This window comes from Syngnathus leptorhynchus, chromosome 10, assembly GCF_054491065.1.
Source record: "Syngnathus leptorhynchus isolate UIUO chromosome 10, UIUO_Slep, whole genome shotgun sequence".
Classification (NCBI taxonomy): domain Eukaryota; kingdom Metazoa; phylum Chordata; class Actinopteri; order Syngnathiformes; family Syngnathidae; genus Syngnathus; species Syngnathus leptorhynchus.
Window position 1 is genome coordinate 7819085 of NC_141204.1, and position 15097 is coordinate 7834181.

General features: G+C 40.5%; 3 protein-coding genes across 6 annotated transcripts in view; 2 read left to right on the forward strand and 1 right to left on the reverse strand.

The window, feature by feature from the left end:
• Positions 1 to 4690, forward strand: part of mcu (mitochondrial calcium uniporter) — a 35432-nt gene extending 30742 nt beyond the window's left edge. The window contains exons 8-9 of the mRNA XM_085922793.1: positions 952 to 1068; positions 1336 to 4690. Coding sequence (XP_085778919.1) covers positions 952 to 1068; positions 1336 to 1416 — 198 coding nt within the window. The 3' untranslated portion in view covers positions 1417 to 4690. The remainder of the gene's footprint in view (positions 1 to 951; positions 1069 to 1335) is intronic.
• Positions 4691 to 5715: 1025 nt separating this feature from the next.
• Positions 5716 to 11608, forward strand: oit3 (oncoprotein induced transcript 3). 3 transcript variants are annotated; one of them, XM_085922789.1, is made up of 9 exons: positions 5716 to 5801; positions 7650 to 8024; positions 8099 to 8209; positions 8628 to 8750; positions 8827 to 8949; positions 9040 to 9200; positions 9272 to 9684; positions 10688 to 10787; positions 11093 to 11608. In XM_085922789.1, exons 1-9 carry the CDS (start codon positions 5747 to 5749, stop codon positions 11285 to 11287), a joined length of 1656 nt encoding a protein of 551 aa, XP_085778915.1. In that variant the 5' UTR covers positions 5716 to 5746; the 3' UTR covers positions 11288 to 11608. The 3 variants fall into 3 exon arrangements, with proteins under 3 accessions (XP_085778915.1, XP_085778914.1, XP_085778916.1); XM_085922788.1 differs by having other exon boundaries at positions 11090 to 11605; XM_085922790.1 differs by lacking the exon at positions 8099 to 8209 and having other exon boundaries at positions 11090 to 11605.
• pla2g12b (phospholipase A2, group XIIB) lies at positions 11380 to 13989 on the reverse strand. 2 transcript variants are annotated; one of them, XM_085922796.1, is made up of 4 exons: positions 13522 to 13989; positions 13036 to 13100; positions 12765 to 12930; positions 11380 to 12531 (listed from the first exon to the last, which is right to left on the reverse strand). In XM_085922796.1, exons 1-4 carry the CDS (start codon positions 13949 to 13951, stop codon positions 12413 to 12415), a joined length of 780 nt encoding a protein of 259 aa, XP_085778922.1. In that variant the 5' UTR covers positions 13952 to 13989; the 3' UTR covers positions 11380 to 12412. The 2 variants fall into 2 exon arrangements, with proteins under 2 accessions (XP_085778922.1, XP_085778921.1); XM_085922795.1 differs by having other exon boundaries at positions 13024 to 13100.
• Positions 13990 to 15097: the final 1108 nt, after the last annotated feature.

Below are 15097 nucleotides of genomic sequence, written 5' to 3' on the forward strand. Positions count from 1 at the left end.
CACAAATTGTTTGGACATGATAGAAATCGAAATAGTCTGTGCCAGGGCCTCACTGTCACAATATCTTTGTTAACTGTACAGGCACCCAAGAATCATTTTAGCGTTGGCTGGCAACGGCTTATCCTCACAAAGGTCGTGAGCGTCCTGGAAGCTATACCAGCTGTCTTTGGTCCATTACACACTGAGTAACTATTGTACTAGTATAAAAATAACATCCATCCGTTAGTTAAACAATCTAAACGTTAGCAACTGATAATAAAAGCCCAATTCTTTTCTTTTCATTCTTTGTCACAGTGGACAAAATGTTCTTTCCGCTTATTAAACGAAATCTGACATTAATATGAGGTAGAATAGGTTCAGTTATAACTGCTGGCACTTTCCTCCAAAAATGTGATTCTTCCCGGTTAAATTGAGGACACATTTAAAAGACAACATTTGCAGTATTACAGCAAACTCGCCCTAATTTTGTATGTTTTTGCCCAATTAAAAGGCTGACACTGTAAGTCACAGGTGTCAAACTCAAGGCCCCGGGACCAGATACGGCCCGCCACATCATTTTATGTGGCCCGTGACGACAAATTGTGCATCAAATTCGTGTGTCATTACTAGAATTGCAAATTGTCTTCGCTTTTAATATCTTTTTTTTTATTTTTATATTTGACCAGTTTTTACTCGTCTGATTTGAAAACGAGTTGTCAGTTTGTTTTGTAGTTTTTACTGTATATATGAGGGTTGACAGTCATAATGGCCCTCCCAAAGAAGCTATGACTACAATGCGGCCCGTGAAAAAAATGAGTTTGACACCCCTGCTGCAAGTGTTGCCCTTTTCTCAGCATTTGTAATTCACCTCTAGCCAAGCTCTTTCAATAACCCTGATCTGGTCTATCAGGCATTGCATCACAAAAAATCTCAGATAATGCTTAGGAAACGCGGTTTCTTTGTCACCTGCAGGAGTACTTGTACCCCGACGCCAGAGACAGACAGTATCTGCTCTTCCTCCACAAGGGGGTGAAAAGGACACGCTTCGACGTAGAGAAGTATAACAAGCTCAAAGAGGATATCTCGGAGGTACAATTGGTTCTCAAAATGTTTTTATGCTTGCACTTGCAATACAGAACGGTGGATATAAAGTCTACACACCCCTGCTCAGGATAAACAGACCACGATAATCTTTTTATTATTTCTTTTATTATGATTATCTCGAAACGTTTAATTAATGTAAAAAAGTTTCGATATTTTTTTGGGGGGGGCGGGGCACAACAGGGGTGTGTAGACTTTTTTCATCCACTATAGATGTGCTTTGCTTTTTTTCCTCACTGCTTACCTGACCTCCAGGTGGAGTTGGATCTGAAACGTCTTAGGGACCCACTACAGCTTCAGCTCCCAGTTCAACAGCTCAATGCTGGTAAAGATTGATGGGAAGAGTAACACCTCCCTCTTCTGCCGGCATTCCCTTTTCTATCCCTAGCCGACCCCCCCACCACCCCTCACCCTGCCTTATATGAAACCTGCCCTCCTCTACAACTCTCCTGCATCCCCCCCCCCCCCCCCCCCTCGTCTTCAAGTTGGGAGTCCCCGCCTCCCCGCCCTTTCCTTTTTACTTCCCTGACTGAACCAACTGTATGGAATTGCAACTGAAAATCACAGAAGGGAATGTTGGTGAGCTGAAAAAAAAAATAAAACCCCTCACAGTGATGGTGGAGTTAAACTTGCTACTTGGCTAAGTGGTTTAGCCTCTGAATGGACATACTGCAGTGAACCTGAGGGGCAAACAGGAAATACCACAACCTGACCCTCTTGCACAGCAGAATTTCTTTCTGTGTACTAGTTGTGTATGTATGTGTGTATGTCACATGCAGGCAGAGCCAACATTTGCCATTAAGTGAGTTGACACACACATGCACACACACCGGCTGGGGGGGCAGGTTCTGAGGAGCGTCTCTATCCCACCCATGAAACAAGTTTACAAGGCTCAAAGAGACGCTGTCTTCCCGTGGCTGAACTCTGCTGCCTCTTCACACTCTGGCCACGCCTCCTCCAGGTTGACGGACCGCCATCCTTCCTCAACTTGACCTTTGATAGGAGTCCGTTTAGAACCCCGTTTCCTCTTCCCGGGCAGCCCATCCTGCCAAGTATGAGAAGTACTACCGACAACAACATCACTGTGTGTTCTTTAATTCCCCACCCCCAAAAAATATTTTGGCACTTTTTATTTTGAAAGCCATAGTATATTTGTTATGAAATGAATATAAAATAAATCTATATGTATACAATCAAATAAACTGAATGACCAGATGCTAGTTGTTTCCCAGTGGGGGGAGGAGCTCGTCTTAAAATGTCACTGCGTCTACCACGCCATGTAGATTCATCATGTTGTCATATGAGCATTAAATACCACCTTTCTTTAACTCCAATGTTCTACTAGAACAAGTCCGATTTAGCTGTCAGAATCGTGTAAGCACTCCAAATGAGGGTTTATTATGTGTGCAATTTTTTTTATTTTTTTTGTCTTATTAAAGAAAAATGTCGTCACATAAATTTCCACTCTTGAGGTGAAATGAAATAAAAGCCTCGTTGTGAGAGCGTTCTCTCCCCACTGTCGCTGTTCCACCTCCCTGCTCCCTCCATGACAAGGCAGGGTAGACTGCATGCTGTGGTACGCCCTCAGTAGAAGTTTGTGAATGTGTAGGCACGCCATAGTCATTTTCTACTCCAATGGAAACTGTTCTTTGTCTCATATAGCTTTTAGTGGATAAGGCACTCTGTCATTCCCCTGTTTGATTATGTCTGTTTATCGAAGCCATACTGTGCGTTAAGGACAAAAACATCTTTCCGTGTGGTGGTCTTTGATCTGTGACCCTCCCTCTTGACTGTTTTGTCCATGCCTCCAAAAATGCAAAGGAGTATTAGGAACATACAGAAAAGAAAAAAGATAATGAGACTGTGAGAGTGATATGTTAATGAGAAAGAGGTTGTAATCATGCAAGAAAAAAACATTTTGTTTTGGAATAAAGTTGTAACGTTAATAATAATATGATTATAAAAATGTTCAATAGTAAATGAAGCTGGTAAGTTTAAAGCATAAGTAAAAAAAATAAACTAGCATCCACCTTTTTTTGGGGTAAAAAAAGTAATCCTCACCGATACTTTTATTGCATAGACTGTTGGTCTCAGATATTTCCATCTATGTGGAAATGTTGACATTTCCTCAACTGTAAAATTGCATTACAACTTATGTCTTACCGCATTTTCCCTCATGTTTCTTTTGACTTTTCTTCGTGTCCGCAATACTCCTTTGCACAGAAAGGTCTAAACTCATCCCCCCCCCCTCTGTGAGCAAACCTCACTCATCCCCACCGAGTGCCGATATTGTCCTGCCATTCCATCCTCTGTGTGTGTATCTTACGAGCAGATCCTCCAAATTTTTTCTTATTAAAACGCTTCTGTTTAAAGCCAATAAAAAGTTACCAAGGCAGATAGGATTTGTTTATCGTGTGCATGTGTGCGTGTGCATTATCTCTTAAGGGAGAAGGTGCCTTTTGGGATGATTAAGGATTTTAACAGTGTTGCCATAGAAGCATTGGGGTAAAACGTCACTGATGGTCGGAATGTTTGAAAGACATTAGTTGATTTAAGTCAACCATCAGATTGACTCATTTACCATCATTGCAGCTTGTCAATAGTGATAAAACCCTTCCACCCTCATCCCATTCATATTCATCAATGGCTTACAATGATTTTCCTGTTGCGCACACAGTGAAGTTGTTTACCTTGTTGGAGTTGATAGTTGTCCTCACTTAGCACATTAGCTGTTTTTGTTTTGTTTACTCACAACCGTCCCTCATTTACTTCCTTGACCCCCATGTGTTTTAAAAGTCTGAATACATCAAATATAGAGATCTTTATATAAAGAGGGTGTTGCATGAATGTATGTTTACATGGGAAATTATGTACAAACAAAAAAAAAAGATGTATACAAAAAAGGCAAAGAAACTTTAGGGACGTTGTTAGTAGAGATTCCTAGCAGTGGACCGGCCTGCGTGTTTAGAATTAGTTCTGCCGAACTTGATCCTTGCCGATCACCTGCTCTTCATCACTCCACAACCACATCATTTTTTTTTTTTAACTGCATTACATTTATCCCCCCAGAATGAAAAAAAAAAAAAAAGTCCATCTTCTGTGCACTAGTAAAGAGGCTTTTTGACTGCTGACCTCACTTGCTAATGTTCTGCTTCTGATTCTGGAGGAAAATGTCAGGTGCCACGTGGTAGCTTTTGGAGGCAAACACCTCGAAACACATCCCACTCTTGTCGACCTCATGCCCTCTTTTGTTGTCCAAAATTACTTTTCTGTCTTGAATGTGTGTTTTTTGAATTTCTGCTGTGCACTTAAAAATATGTTTAAAGGAGTGAAGCATCTACGAGTGAAATGAATATGTACTCCATTCTGACCTCCTATTTTTTTTATTTGTATTATTTCTTTCTGGACATTATGTTTCTGTTAACATGATGCTGTAATATTGGCAAAAAAAGAATGTGTAAAATCCTGTATCATTTATGAAATATGTATAAAAGAGAAATGTAATTCAATTATCAATAAAATCCTTATCCAGGTTTTGGACCTTGTGGTCCGCTGGCTCTTTTGTCAGTTTTATTTTTGTGTCCTACCTAGGATTGATATATCCCGTTGCTAATGTTTACAAGGCCTTGACTATCTTCTCAGGCTCTTCCTTTGCACATCCTGTGAGATAGATGTGACAAGAAGTGTGTGCAGGAATGTATTTTACAAATGCATAGTAAAAGCAACAAATCTTAAACTGTCTAAAGTGAAACGGAATCATATATGAGAGCTCTGTCATCCATCGAGCTGCCCTAAAAGAAAACAAACGAAATAATAATGGTGCCCTATAAAATTCAACTGAAAAGGAAATTACAACTATAAGGTAACTTTTTTTTTTTTTTTTTAAAGAGAAACATTCTCTGCTGAACTGTTGTACCAGTTGAGCTGAGTATTAGGCAGCAACACGTTTTCCAAGTCTACAAAGCTGATTAAACTTGCCTGAGCCAAGAAGGAAATCAATGTCTTATTTCCAGGAGTAGTCACAAAAGAAAAGCATGGCATTTTCCACCTCATTAGGCTTAAGGAGCAACTTGAATGAACATCTTCATTGATTTAATTACATATAAGAAACTGAAAACGTAAGCTGAAAATAACCATCACGTGCTACCTTGAGTGTTTGTGAAGACAAATTGGCCGTCAAAGGAGCCGTCGACGACTTCAGCAGATTAATAGATTTTCTTTCACTCATGAATAGTAACATGGAGTAAGAAATGATCGAATGATATACACTGACCTGGAATGAGCAGAACATGTTGAAGATGTTTTGATTGGGTCAAAAACTCTTGAAAGTAATAAATGAAAATAAAATGTCAATTTCTGCAAATGGGAAATAAGAAAGAAGGAAGCATCCCTAATATTTGCAAATAGGCCTCTGCTGCACTCGTGTTCAAATGATCTTTATTTACACCTAAAGGAAATTGAGATTGTTGTGCATGGTGGGTGGAACGTACAGTGGGAAACAATGGAAATGCAATTCTGTGATTTGGCAAATAGGAGGTCAAGGTGAGCCATGACAGTCACACACGTCCAGATAAGAGGCGCCTATTAAAAGCAGACCACGCCAGCGGATGGACGATAAATGCAACTCTATACTGACTTGTGGGTGCAATATCATTTTTCCAACATTATGCTTTTTTGGGTTAGTGTTCTGCTCATAGAAGCTTTTCAGGTCACAGCTGTCAGTGAGTATATCAAAAAAATATGTGTGTCTGGATGTTTAAATTAATATTTAGAGGATTAAGCTAAGTAGGGGTTGTCTAGCTTTTATTTATTTCGAAACTGATCACGGCGCTTTTGTCCACTGTGGCAAATTCAGCAGGCTTTAGTGTTATTTGTTGTGAATGTTACCATAAACTTTTATGTATCAGTTAGCTAAATGGAAAGCCGTCAGCAATAATAAAAATGTTGTCACGTCCCCCCCCCCCCCCCCCACCGCCCGTTTTGCTTTTTAATTACATAAGAGGAGAATTGCTTCAATTGCTCATTTTGTTGATTGTCTTCAAATCTTTTTTTGTTCCTTCCACATCTCATGTCTAAGCATCCACTAAGGATATTTCTCTCATCTTGTTAAGTTACCAGAGCCGATTTTTCAATGTTAATATCATTAGAAGTGTTTACGGGTATTAATCTGATTCTGTGATTTTGCTGCTTTTACTTTTGTGTGTACAATAACATCTTTCGAATCCTTCTTTTCCTGTGTCTCTAACTCAACCCAACTGTTTGAGGCAGATGGTGGCCCCCCCATAGCGTACATGGTTCTGTTCTGTTAGGAAGCAGGCACGTTTGCCTTGAGATAACTTCTGTTATTTGGCACACTATAAATAAGGACTCGAGCACACCTTAAATCAACTACAATGGATATTTAAAGAGAAACCGTTTTTGCGTTTTGTTGTAATAAAATGTGGCCGATTCTGATGTACTGATCATTTTTGGTTAAGAGCAGAGGTCATCATAGTATATTTTCTTTCATCCTAGCAACCCTCTGGATTGGTTTGCCTGCTAAACGAGGTTGGATTGATGACGGAAAAGAACTTCTCCCAGTCTTAATTGTATCTCGAAGGCCTGTCGGACCATTCACCCGTGTTTCTTTTAAGCCCAAACTGTTATGTTCAATAAACTTCCTCTGCTGCCCTTTTCTTTGAGCTGATAAAACCTCTGGAGGGACCATAAATATTTTACAGTGGTCAGTGGAATGCAATCTTTTGTGTTTCTTCCCTTTGCAGACAGCTGATCTGTGTGTAGACCACTCTATCAGATTTTAACTTAAATCAAAGTTGACTTCAGAACTATTGCTATGTCAAAGTTTGTGCGTGTGTGTGTGACCTTCGAAGGGATTGCATTCACGCCCACATCAACAACCCCCCCAACCTCTTTTCTTTACATCGGCTTGCACGCCACATCCCAGAATAGAGCTGATTTGGTTTCCTTGCAAGCGGCTTTTCAATTTCAAGGACATTTCTTGTACAGTCCTCTTCAGATTACCCCACAAATTTTCAACTGGGCTTGGGCTGTGTTTGTACCATTGTAAAATGTTAATTAGGTTTATTGAAGCTATGCTTCTGTTAATTTTTATGTAGACTTTGGATTATCAGTCTGTTTCCTGACAACCATAACAGACATTACAATATACGCAGTTACATGGTTAGTTAACAGAAATAGCTCAAATAATATTGCCTCGTCTTTTTTTTTTACAAGTAGCAAGTAGCAGTTTATCACTGATGAACACAAACATAAACCAAATTTAGGGCTTGGACTCCAAACAGTGGGCCTGGTTTAGTTATGAATGTGAGGATACAATGTGGCTTTTGTGATTATCTGCCCCATTGGAGAGCTCTTTGACAAACCACCAGAGTGGTTTTATAACACTTTTCAAATGACAATCCCAACCCATTATTCTCTTATTAAGTCATCATCCTAATCACCCGGACATAATATTATAAAGGTGTCCTTGGCTTGCAGAAAATATTCCGCATAAATCCAAGTTATCATTTCACTATTATTATTTTATTATCTATTATTTTTCCTCTCAGCACTGGACCCGTGTTCTGCCTACACCAGTCTGAATGAACCATGGAGGAACACGGAATATCACATCAACCAGTCTGCCGGGACTCCTGTCTGTGATAGCCACATGTCCGGGGAGTGGTATCGCTTCACGGGAATGGCAGGGGAAGCCATGCCCACCTTCTGCATCTCTGAGAACCATTGCGGCACCCACGCGCCCATCTGGCTCAATGGCAGCCACCCTCAACTACGGGAAGGCATTGTCACTCTGCCAGCGTGTGCCAGCTTTGGAGACAATTGCTGCCAATGGAATGCCAGTGTGGACGTCAAAGCCTGCACTGGAGGTTACTTTGTGTACCGCCTGCCCAGACCTTCAGTTTGCTTCCATGTCTACTGTGGTCGTGAGTCGAACCTTCCATCCAAAAGGTCTCACTGACCTTTTCCCGTATAAATTGTGATTATTTGTGTCCCACAGATTTTTATGACATATGTGATGACGTTTCATGCAATGGTCCAAAATGTCCCAATTCGGAATGTCGCTGTGCTCCTGGAACCTTTTTGGGACCAGACGGACAAGCGTGTCTTGGTGAGATTTACTGACAGAAAGGAAGAGTGGAGGAGACAAGATTTGCTACAGATGACAAAAACCAGGAAAACATGAAACGAAGACAAAATAACAGAACTAACACCTCTGACATATTAATCCCCCTACATGAGCTACACCTTTCTGAGCCTTATTATCTTTTTATCTCATTAGTTTGCATAGAATAAATGTACCAAATATTTGTGCTGATAATTAACTGAAGGATAGATGACAGTGACCTCATTCTACCCTAATACATCCCGGTTTTCATCCATCTTTATTATTACTTGTCCCTTCCGTATTCTAAAGTCCGCCTTGAAAGGATTTGTCCCTGTAGGTGACTCATCAAGAGCCTCCAGCACTCAAGTCAATTAAAAGCCATGTTCTGTGTGACCCAGGTGTGCGTGTGTGTTATATTCAGATGTGAATGAGTGTGAGACGGACAACGGTGGCTGTGCAGAGGTCTGCGTCAACACCAAAGGATCTAGACGATGTGAGTGCCGTTCAGGCCGTGTACTGGATGAGGTTGGGCTCAACTGTCGAGGTACTGCACTGAATTCTCCACATTGGGCCTTTTCAATTGCTTAATGCTTTCTGCTGTCATGTGTGTATCTTTGTAGAAATGGCAGGCTGCCATGTAAACAATGGAGGCTGCAGCCATGGCTGCTCATCGCTCAAAGATTCCTACCGGTGTCAGTGTCCTAGAGGGTTGCAGCTGAGCCATGATGCACGCACATGTCAGGGTAGGCATTTGTAATAATAATAATAATAATAATAATAATAATAATAATAATAATAATTCCCTTCTACTGTGAATACATACTATATTGCAGTGCCAGTGGAGTGCAACCCCAGTTCCATTACAGTGTCAGTCCCAAAGGACATCGTTGGAGGACTGGACCTCTTTCTTTCCAATTCGTCATGTCGTGGTATCTCCAACGGTACACACATCAACCTCAACTTCAGCCTCAAGATGTGTGGCACGGCTGTAGAAGTCAGTCACACTTGGTAATTTCATCTCTGTGCTTCAGGGAACTTATAGTAATATCAAAATTTCCTTCCTAGGTGACAGATGACAAGATAGTGGCAACCAACCTGGTGACAGGCGTTCCCAGGACCAGTCCAGGTAGCAGCGGGGACCTGATAGTACGCACCACTAAGTTAGTAGTGCCAATCACCTGCGAGTTCCCCAGAGAGTACCAAGTGTCTGACGGATACCAGGCGAGTCAGCGGGGATCACCCTTGGAGCTGGCTGGCCACAGCGAGGGAGTCTTCCCCTTCTCGCTGGAGCTCTTTAAGAACGCTGACTTTTCAGAACCTTACCGTACACCGCCTCATCTGGACCTTCATGACTTGCTCTTCTTCGGGGTGGAGCCCAAAGAGAAAATGGAGGGCCTCTCTGCCTTGGTACAAAGCTGCTTTGCGACACCGGGGCCCAAAGCTGACCAGGCCCTTAAGTATTACCTCATTAAAGATGGGTGAGTTGTCTCAGAGTCAAATACATTTTAAAATTAGCTGCTGCACAAAGTAGATAAGGACACAGTAGCAGAAGAAAGTCCAGGACCAGTTTTGAATCGGCTATTTTGTTAGATAAATCCAGATTGACAAACTGCAAATAAAGACGCAATGACACTCAAGAATTGAGTTATTTTCATTGTGCTGATAAAATTTGAAAGAAAAAAAATGCAAACCCTAAAGCACCTGTTTGTTAACAACAGTTCTGACATAAATATACATGCTACCTCTATCCTTTGTGTCCAGAATGTGAGAAAAGCATGGAGTTAAAAAAAAAAAAAAGAAAAAAACACCCTCTCCCACTCTTTGAAATGTCACACCTTTCCAGCGAGAGAACAGATTTTGAAATAAACCAAGGGGGAAATAAATCCTCTTCAATTCAATTTCACCAGATGCAAGTTAATTTGTGATTAGGAAAAACATCACACTTCATTATGACAATCATGCTCCTCTGATTTGAGAAAGAAATCCGATTGATTTTGCAGCATCACGACTTGTCAGAAAGGAAACGTCTGCCGCCATGGGAATCGAATGATTGACAGTTTATAGGACAGTAAATAGCATCAGATGTCAAACACCACTGACCTTGGCTGCTGATGATCTGTTGAGAAAAACACAATTGATTTTTATTGATATTTTTTTAAACCCCCAACATTTTAAGGCAAGGCAGTTTTATTTGTAAGCGCACTTTATACATAAAGCAATTTAAAATGCTTTACAACTGCATAAAATTACAAGAAGGCAAATAAACCTATTCCATAAAATAAAAACAATCAATAGTTAATTAAATTAAAAGTGGGGAATCCTGATAAAATGCTAATTCAGTGGCATTTAAATCTGTTATAATAGGCTTCAGCACAGCCACCAGTCTTGCGAGCATAAGCAGTGGAGAGAATGGATGGATGGATGAATATATGGCACAGTGAGCCCGCCTGTGAAGACTTAACCTCTGCGTCTTGTGAGCAGGTGTATCTCGGATGAAACAGTTATTCAGTACTCATCCAAGGACCAACTCTCCAGGCACTACCAGGTCCCTGTCTTCAAGTTCATTGGCAAGGAGAACCGGGTGAGTAAAGCAGCCTGCTGGGCGCCAGCTGGCTATAGTGGTATTGCGTGGGCTTATGTTTGCGTGACAGTATGTTGAGTACATCAGTGACTATTAGTCATCCTTATGTGAATTACTCATTGTTTCTAATCATTTGTTAATGGTATGTAATTCCGTTGATTTATTTAATTTGGAAATTTGCTCACACTTGCACTCTTATATTGAGATCAATGTATGTGCAATGCAAATAATATTTACGATACAAGTACGGTATATTGCGATGATGATGATGATTACAGCAGGTTCATCCTGTGTATTTGCAGCAGGTCTTCCTCCACTGTCAGGTGTTGGTATGCAGCCTGAGAGACTCTCGCTGCACCCGGCCTTGTCGACGACGTGTGCGTCGTAGAGCCCCATCTGAGCGTCAGCACACATTGAGTGGGGGCCCCATCTTCATCCTACCCGAACCGAGCAGCCAGACGGATCCGAATCCCACAAATGTTTCAATCACAGACATTTAACTGACCAACCAAGCATGTATGAATTCAATGTACCAATAAAAACATGCTACAGCTCCTCCATTCACTTTGTGTTGAAGACAAAGACTCGACCCTGATGAAACGGTTGTTTTATTGGATCAAGTGTTGATAAACTTGGATAACAACATTTTAAGCAGCCGGTTGTCAATAAAGGTGCACGGATTGGCATTGGTCGAAATGTGTTTGATGACTTTACTCTTCTTTAACTCTCAATTTAACTTGTTTTTATTTCTACTTTCTATCCATAATAAAGAGATAACAAATTGGAATCATCTTGATTAAAATTGCGATCATCTTTCACTGCAGTGGTGCAGCACCAAGGTTGGAAATAAGCTTGGGGTTGTAGAAAATACATCTGCTGACATCAGCATTGTGCACTGTGCTGTGGTAGGTTGCTCAATTCATTGGTGGCTATGAGGTCAAACATTTAAATACATGTCACAGGTATTGCTGTCCCTAATTGAAATACAAAGTATTGTTTAAGATTTCTATGTTACATTTTGAGCTGCTTGGAGGAAAGTGGGCCTCTTTGCTGATACCACAATTTGCAGACATTATAGTAAGTGACATTTACTGTATATGAAGTCATCACCGTGCCTCATCTGCAATGACTTCAACATGAAGACGAGTTCACAATGTTCATTCTTGTAGGTGCAGATTATATTACAAGATAATTATAATTTTTAGCATTCTTATTGTAAAATGAAATTTGACATTCATTTCAATTATATTGCATCATACCTAATGCTGTGCATGGTGAGTGTGAACAATGAGCTCCTCTTACATTCATAAATAGCGAATAATTTACACTGACATCCTGAGAGTAATTAGCTTGCTCAGTGTATTGGTATTTTTTTTTCTCTATAAAACACTTCCTTTGGAGTCATAAGAAATAAATGTTAAAGGAGTTATATAGGCCTAAGAATTGGCCTGCACATGAATGCATCATCATGTCTCATCATGCATTATTTGTTGTAACGCCCAAGTAATCAATGTCAGTGAATTTCAACATTTAGAAACAATCTGGGCGTGCTCTGAAATACCAGATACGTGCAAAATGTTCCTTCCCCCTGGTCTCCATGTAAAAGTGGTTCATGGTGTTTAGTGTCACAGTTCATCCCTCTCCTCTCCATCACACACACATGCTGCCCTCTGGCTGTTCATGTAGGGCCGGCATCCAAGTGTCCACACTGTGTTGTATAAAGCATCTGCCATTGACTCACAGGCTAAGAGAAGGGAAAGCCACAAGCAGAGTATTTAGAGCATTAAGTACAAACATCAAATGTAATAAAATCCTACACAAGATCATAATCAAAGATAATAATGGACGCTTTTGATTGATGCTATCAGAGAGGTTGATAGATTTAAATATATTGTAACTATAGATTGGCTGTCAAAACTGCATTATTATCTATATTGGATACACATAGATGTGAAAAGATGCATGCCTTTATCTCACCTTGAACTTTGGACACAAAGCCAAGACTCCTCTTAAGATCTGAGCAAATGTTTTGAAGACAAGAACGGAACTTGGTGTCACAGTCGTATTTGTTGATGCCGCAGTTGTCGTAGCACACATCAAGTTGGTTACAGCACTCGGTCATGGCTGGAATGCCAAGATCAATCTGGCATAGGAGAAACGCTTGTTAGAAAAGGGAATAAAACCGTGCATGTTGGCTGTTTGGTGCCATGTACAAGTCACTGAGGGCAACAGCCACCTGGAATCCCACCATGGAAGAGCTGCAGCCATTGGGCTGTTGGTGCTTGTAGCCAGGACGAGGCTGAGGATGTTCTCCTAAGGTAGAAAATAACATTCACAACTTAGGCGACACCTACGCACAATTGTACAAGCTACCAAGATCCAAACTTGCACTTCATGTTCTTTAAAATTGGATCAAAAATGTTTTAACCTTTGATAAAGACATATTATCCTAATAAAAATAAACGGAGCTGTTTCTTTGTTTCATTAGACGTCGTCAGGGTCAGAGTAATGTCCGTGTGATGTCAACGTTGTTCCATTAACAGATAAGATGTAACACAGTGAAAACTTGGCTCTCTATTATGTAACCTGCAAAATCCTTCCAACATCCCGAATTTTGTTGGATTGTTCCGTATCATAAAATCCATATATGGAATGCATTTCATGAGTGTTATCATAACAAGACATTTTTTTCATTGACCAAACATGAGGAATGGGTATAAGATAACATACTCACCATATCTGCAGCGGTACTGACAAATGCCATCGTGGCCCCCCACCAGCTCCACAAGGGAGTCAAAGTAGCCATGCATGGTTTGGAAACTGTTTCTAATTGACAAGAGGCTCCAGGTACTGTTATTTTTCTCAGGTGATATGTTTATCTGGACGGACTTAATCTCATTGTCCTCCCCCATCTCTTCTTCATCCTTGGGTTGATCCTGGGCTTCCACATCTTGACTGCTTTCTTCTGGTCCTTCGACAGCTTCAGGAGTTTTGTTTGGCAATACCTCAGAGAGTTCTTCGTGCTGGTCTTCTATAGTAGTGTTTTGTGGCTCCACCACAGGAACCTCTTCTTCAGGTGCTGTGGATTGGTAGTGGCCCAGAGTGGCAAACTCATGAGCAGTCACACAAAAGAGCAGCAGAAGAGTAAAAATCCGGAGCAGCATGGTGGTAAAAATTTCAGCTGTGTTGCTAACAGGGTGAGAGGAACTTTGCGAGTGAGCGACGACAACAGGTCTTACTGGAAGCAGACTTTGACCTGTGATTAGGCACCAACAGACAGCAGGGCACTCGCTCCTGCAAGGGGGCAAAGGTCAAGTCCCATCAATCTATAATGCTTGCCTATTCTTTTTCTTCTTCCCCTTTTTCTGGTTATTGAGCATATCATTGAGCTGATGCCATTACAAATTTATCTGTAATGCTAATGGATGTTCCATGACTTGCCCTTTAGTGATTTACTCATATTGTATCATGACATCATAACATCCCTAAACAAATGCCGTTGTGAGGGATGAAAATAATGGTAAAAAAAGGAGGAAGCAATCTTAAGCAAGACATTAAACCCTAATTTGGTGTTAAAATATTTATTTTTTATGAGGAATTACATGTTACATTAGAGGTGTGTGTAATGGATAGACTTTAACTATTCATATTCAAGTCAACGCTGTCCTCTAGTGTTCAAAAGAAAAAAGTACTCCACTGTCAATTATGTAATGTCATCCCTGCTGACTTTAGAGGAGGCAGAATACATGGACCGGTTGACATCTCATTGCAGGACACTTTTAAAGAAACAATCGTGGCGTGTGTGGTCCGGCTAGTACTAGTTGGCTGCTCCAGCACATTGGTTGACCAAGATCAGTGTTGGGAAAGTTCATTTTCTACATGTACTAGTTCAAGATTTAGTTCAATTCATAGTTCATACATAATTGAAATTTTATGAACTATCGTTCCCAAAATAAAAAGTTCATGGTTCTTTTCTTTCCCCCAATCAAAAAAATAAAAGGTTGCTGAGAACTCTGGCATATTGACATTTTCTCATTGTTTTCACCTATTCCATTCACACAAGTATCAGGGTGATGCTATCACTCTGCAATCTAAAAATGTATTGTAAAGCTTTTTCTTTTTGTTAAAAAATGACCTTATGCTTTTTGTGTGAAAAAAACAACAACAACCATGTATCGTAAGCCTTTTTTAGGAAAAAAAATAAAAATAAAAAGTTGACTGCAGTGTTCAGCTACAGGCCAGTAGCTCTTGTTATCTTCAAAGCTGAAAAGTAAGCGATGACATGGAGTCTAAAAGGTCAAACTCCTTTG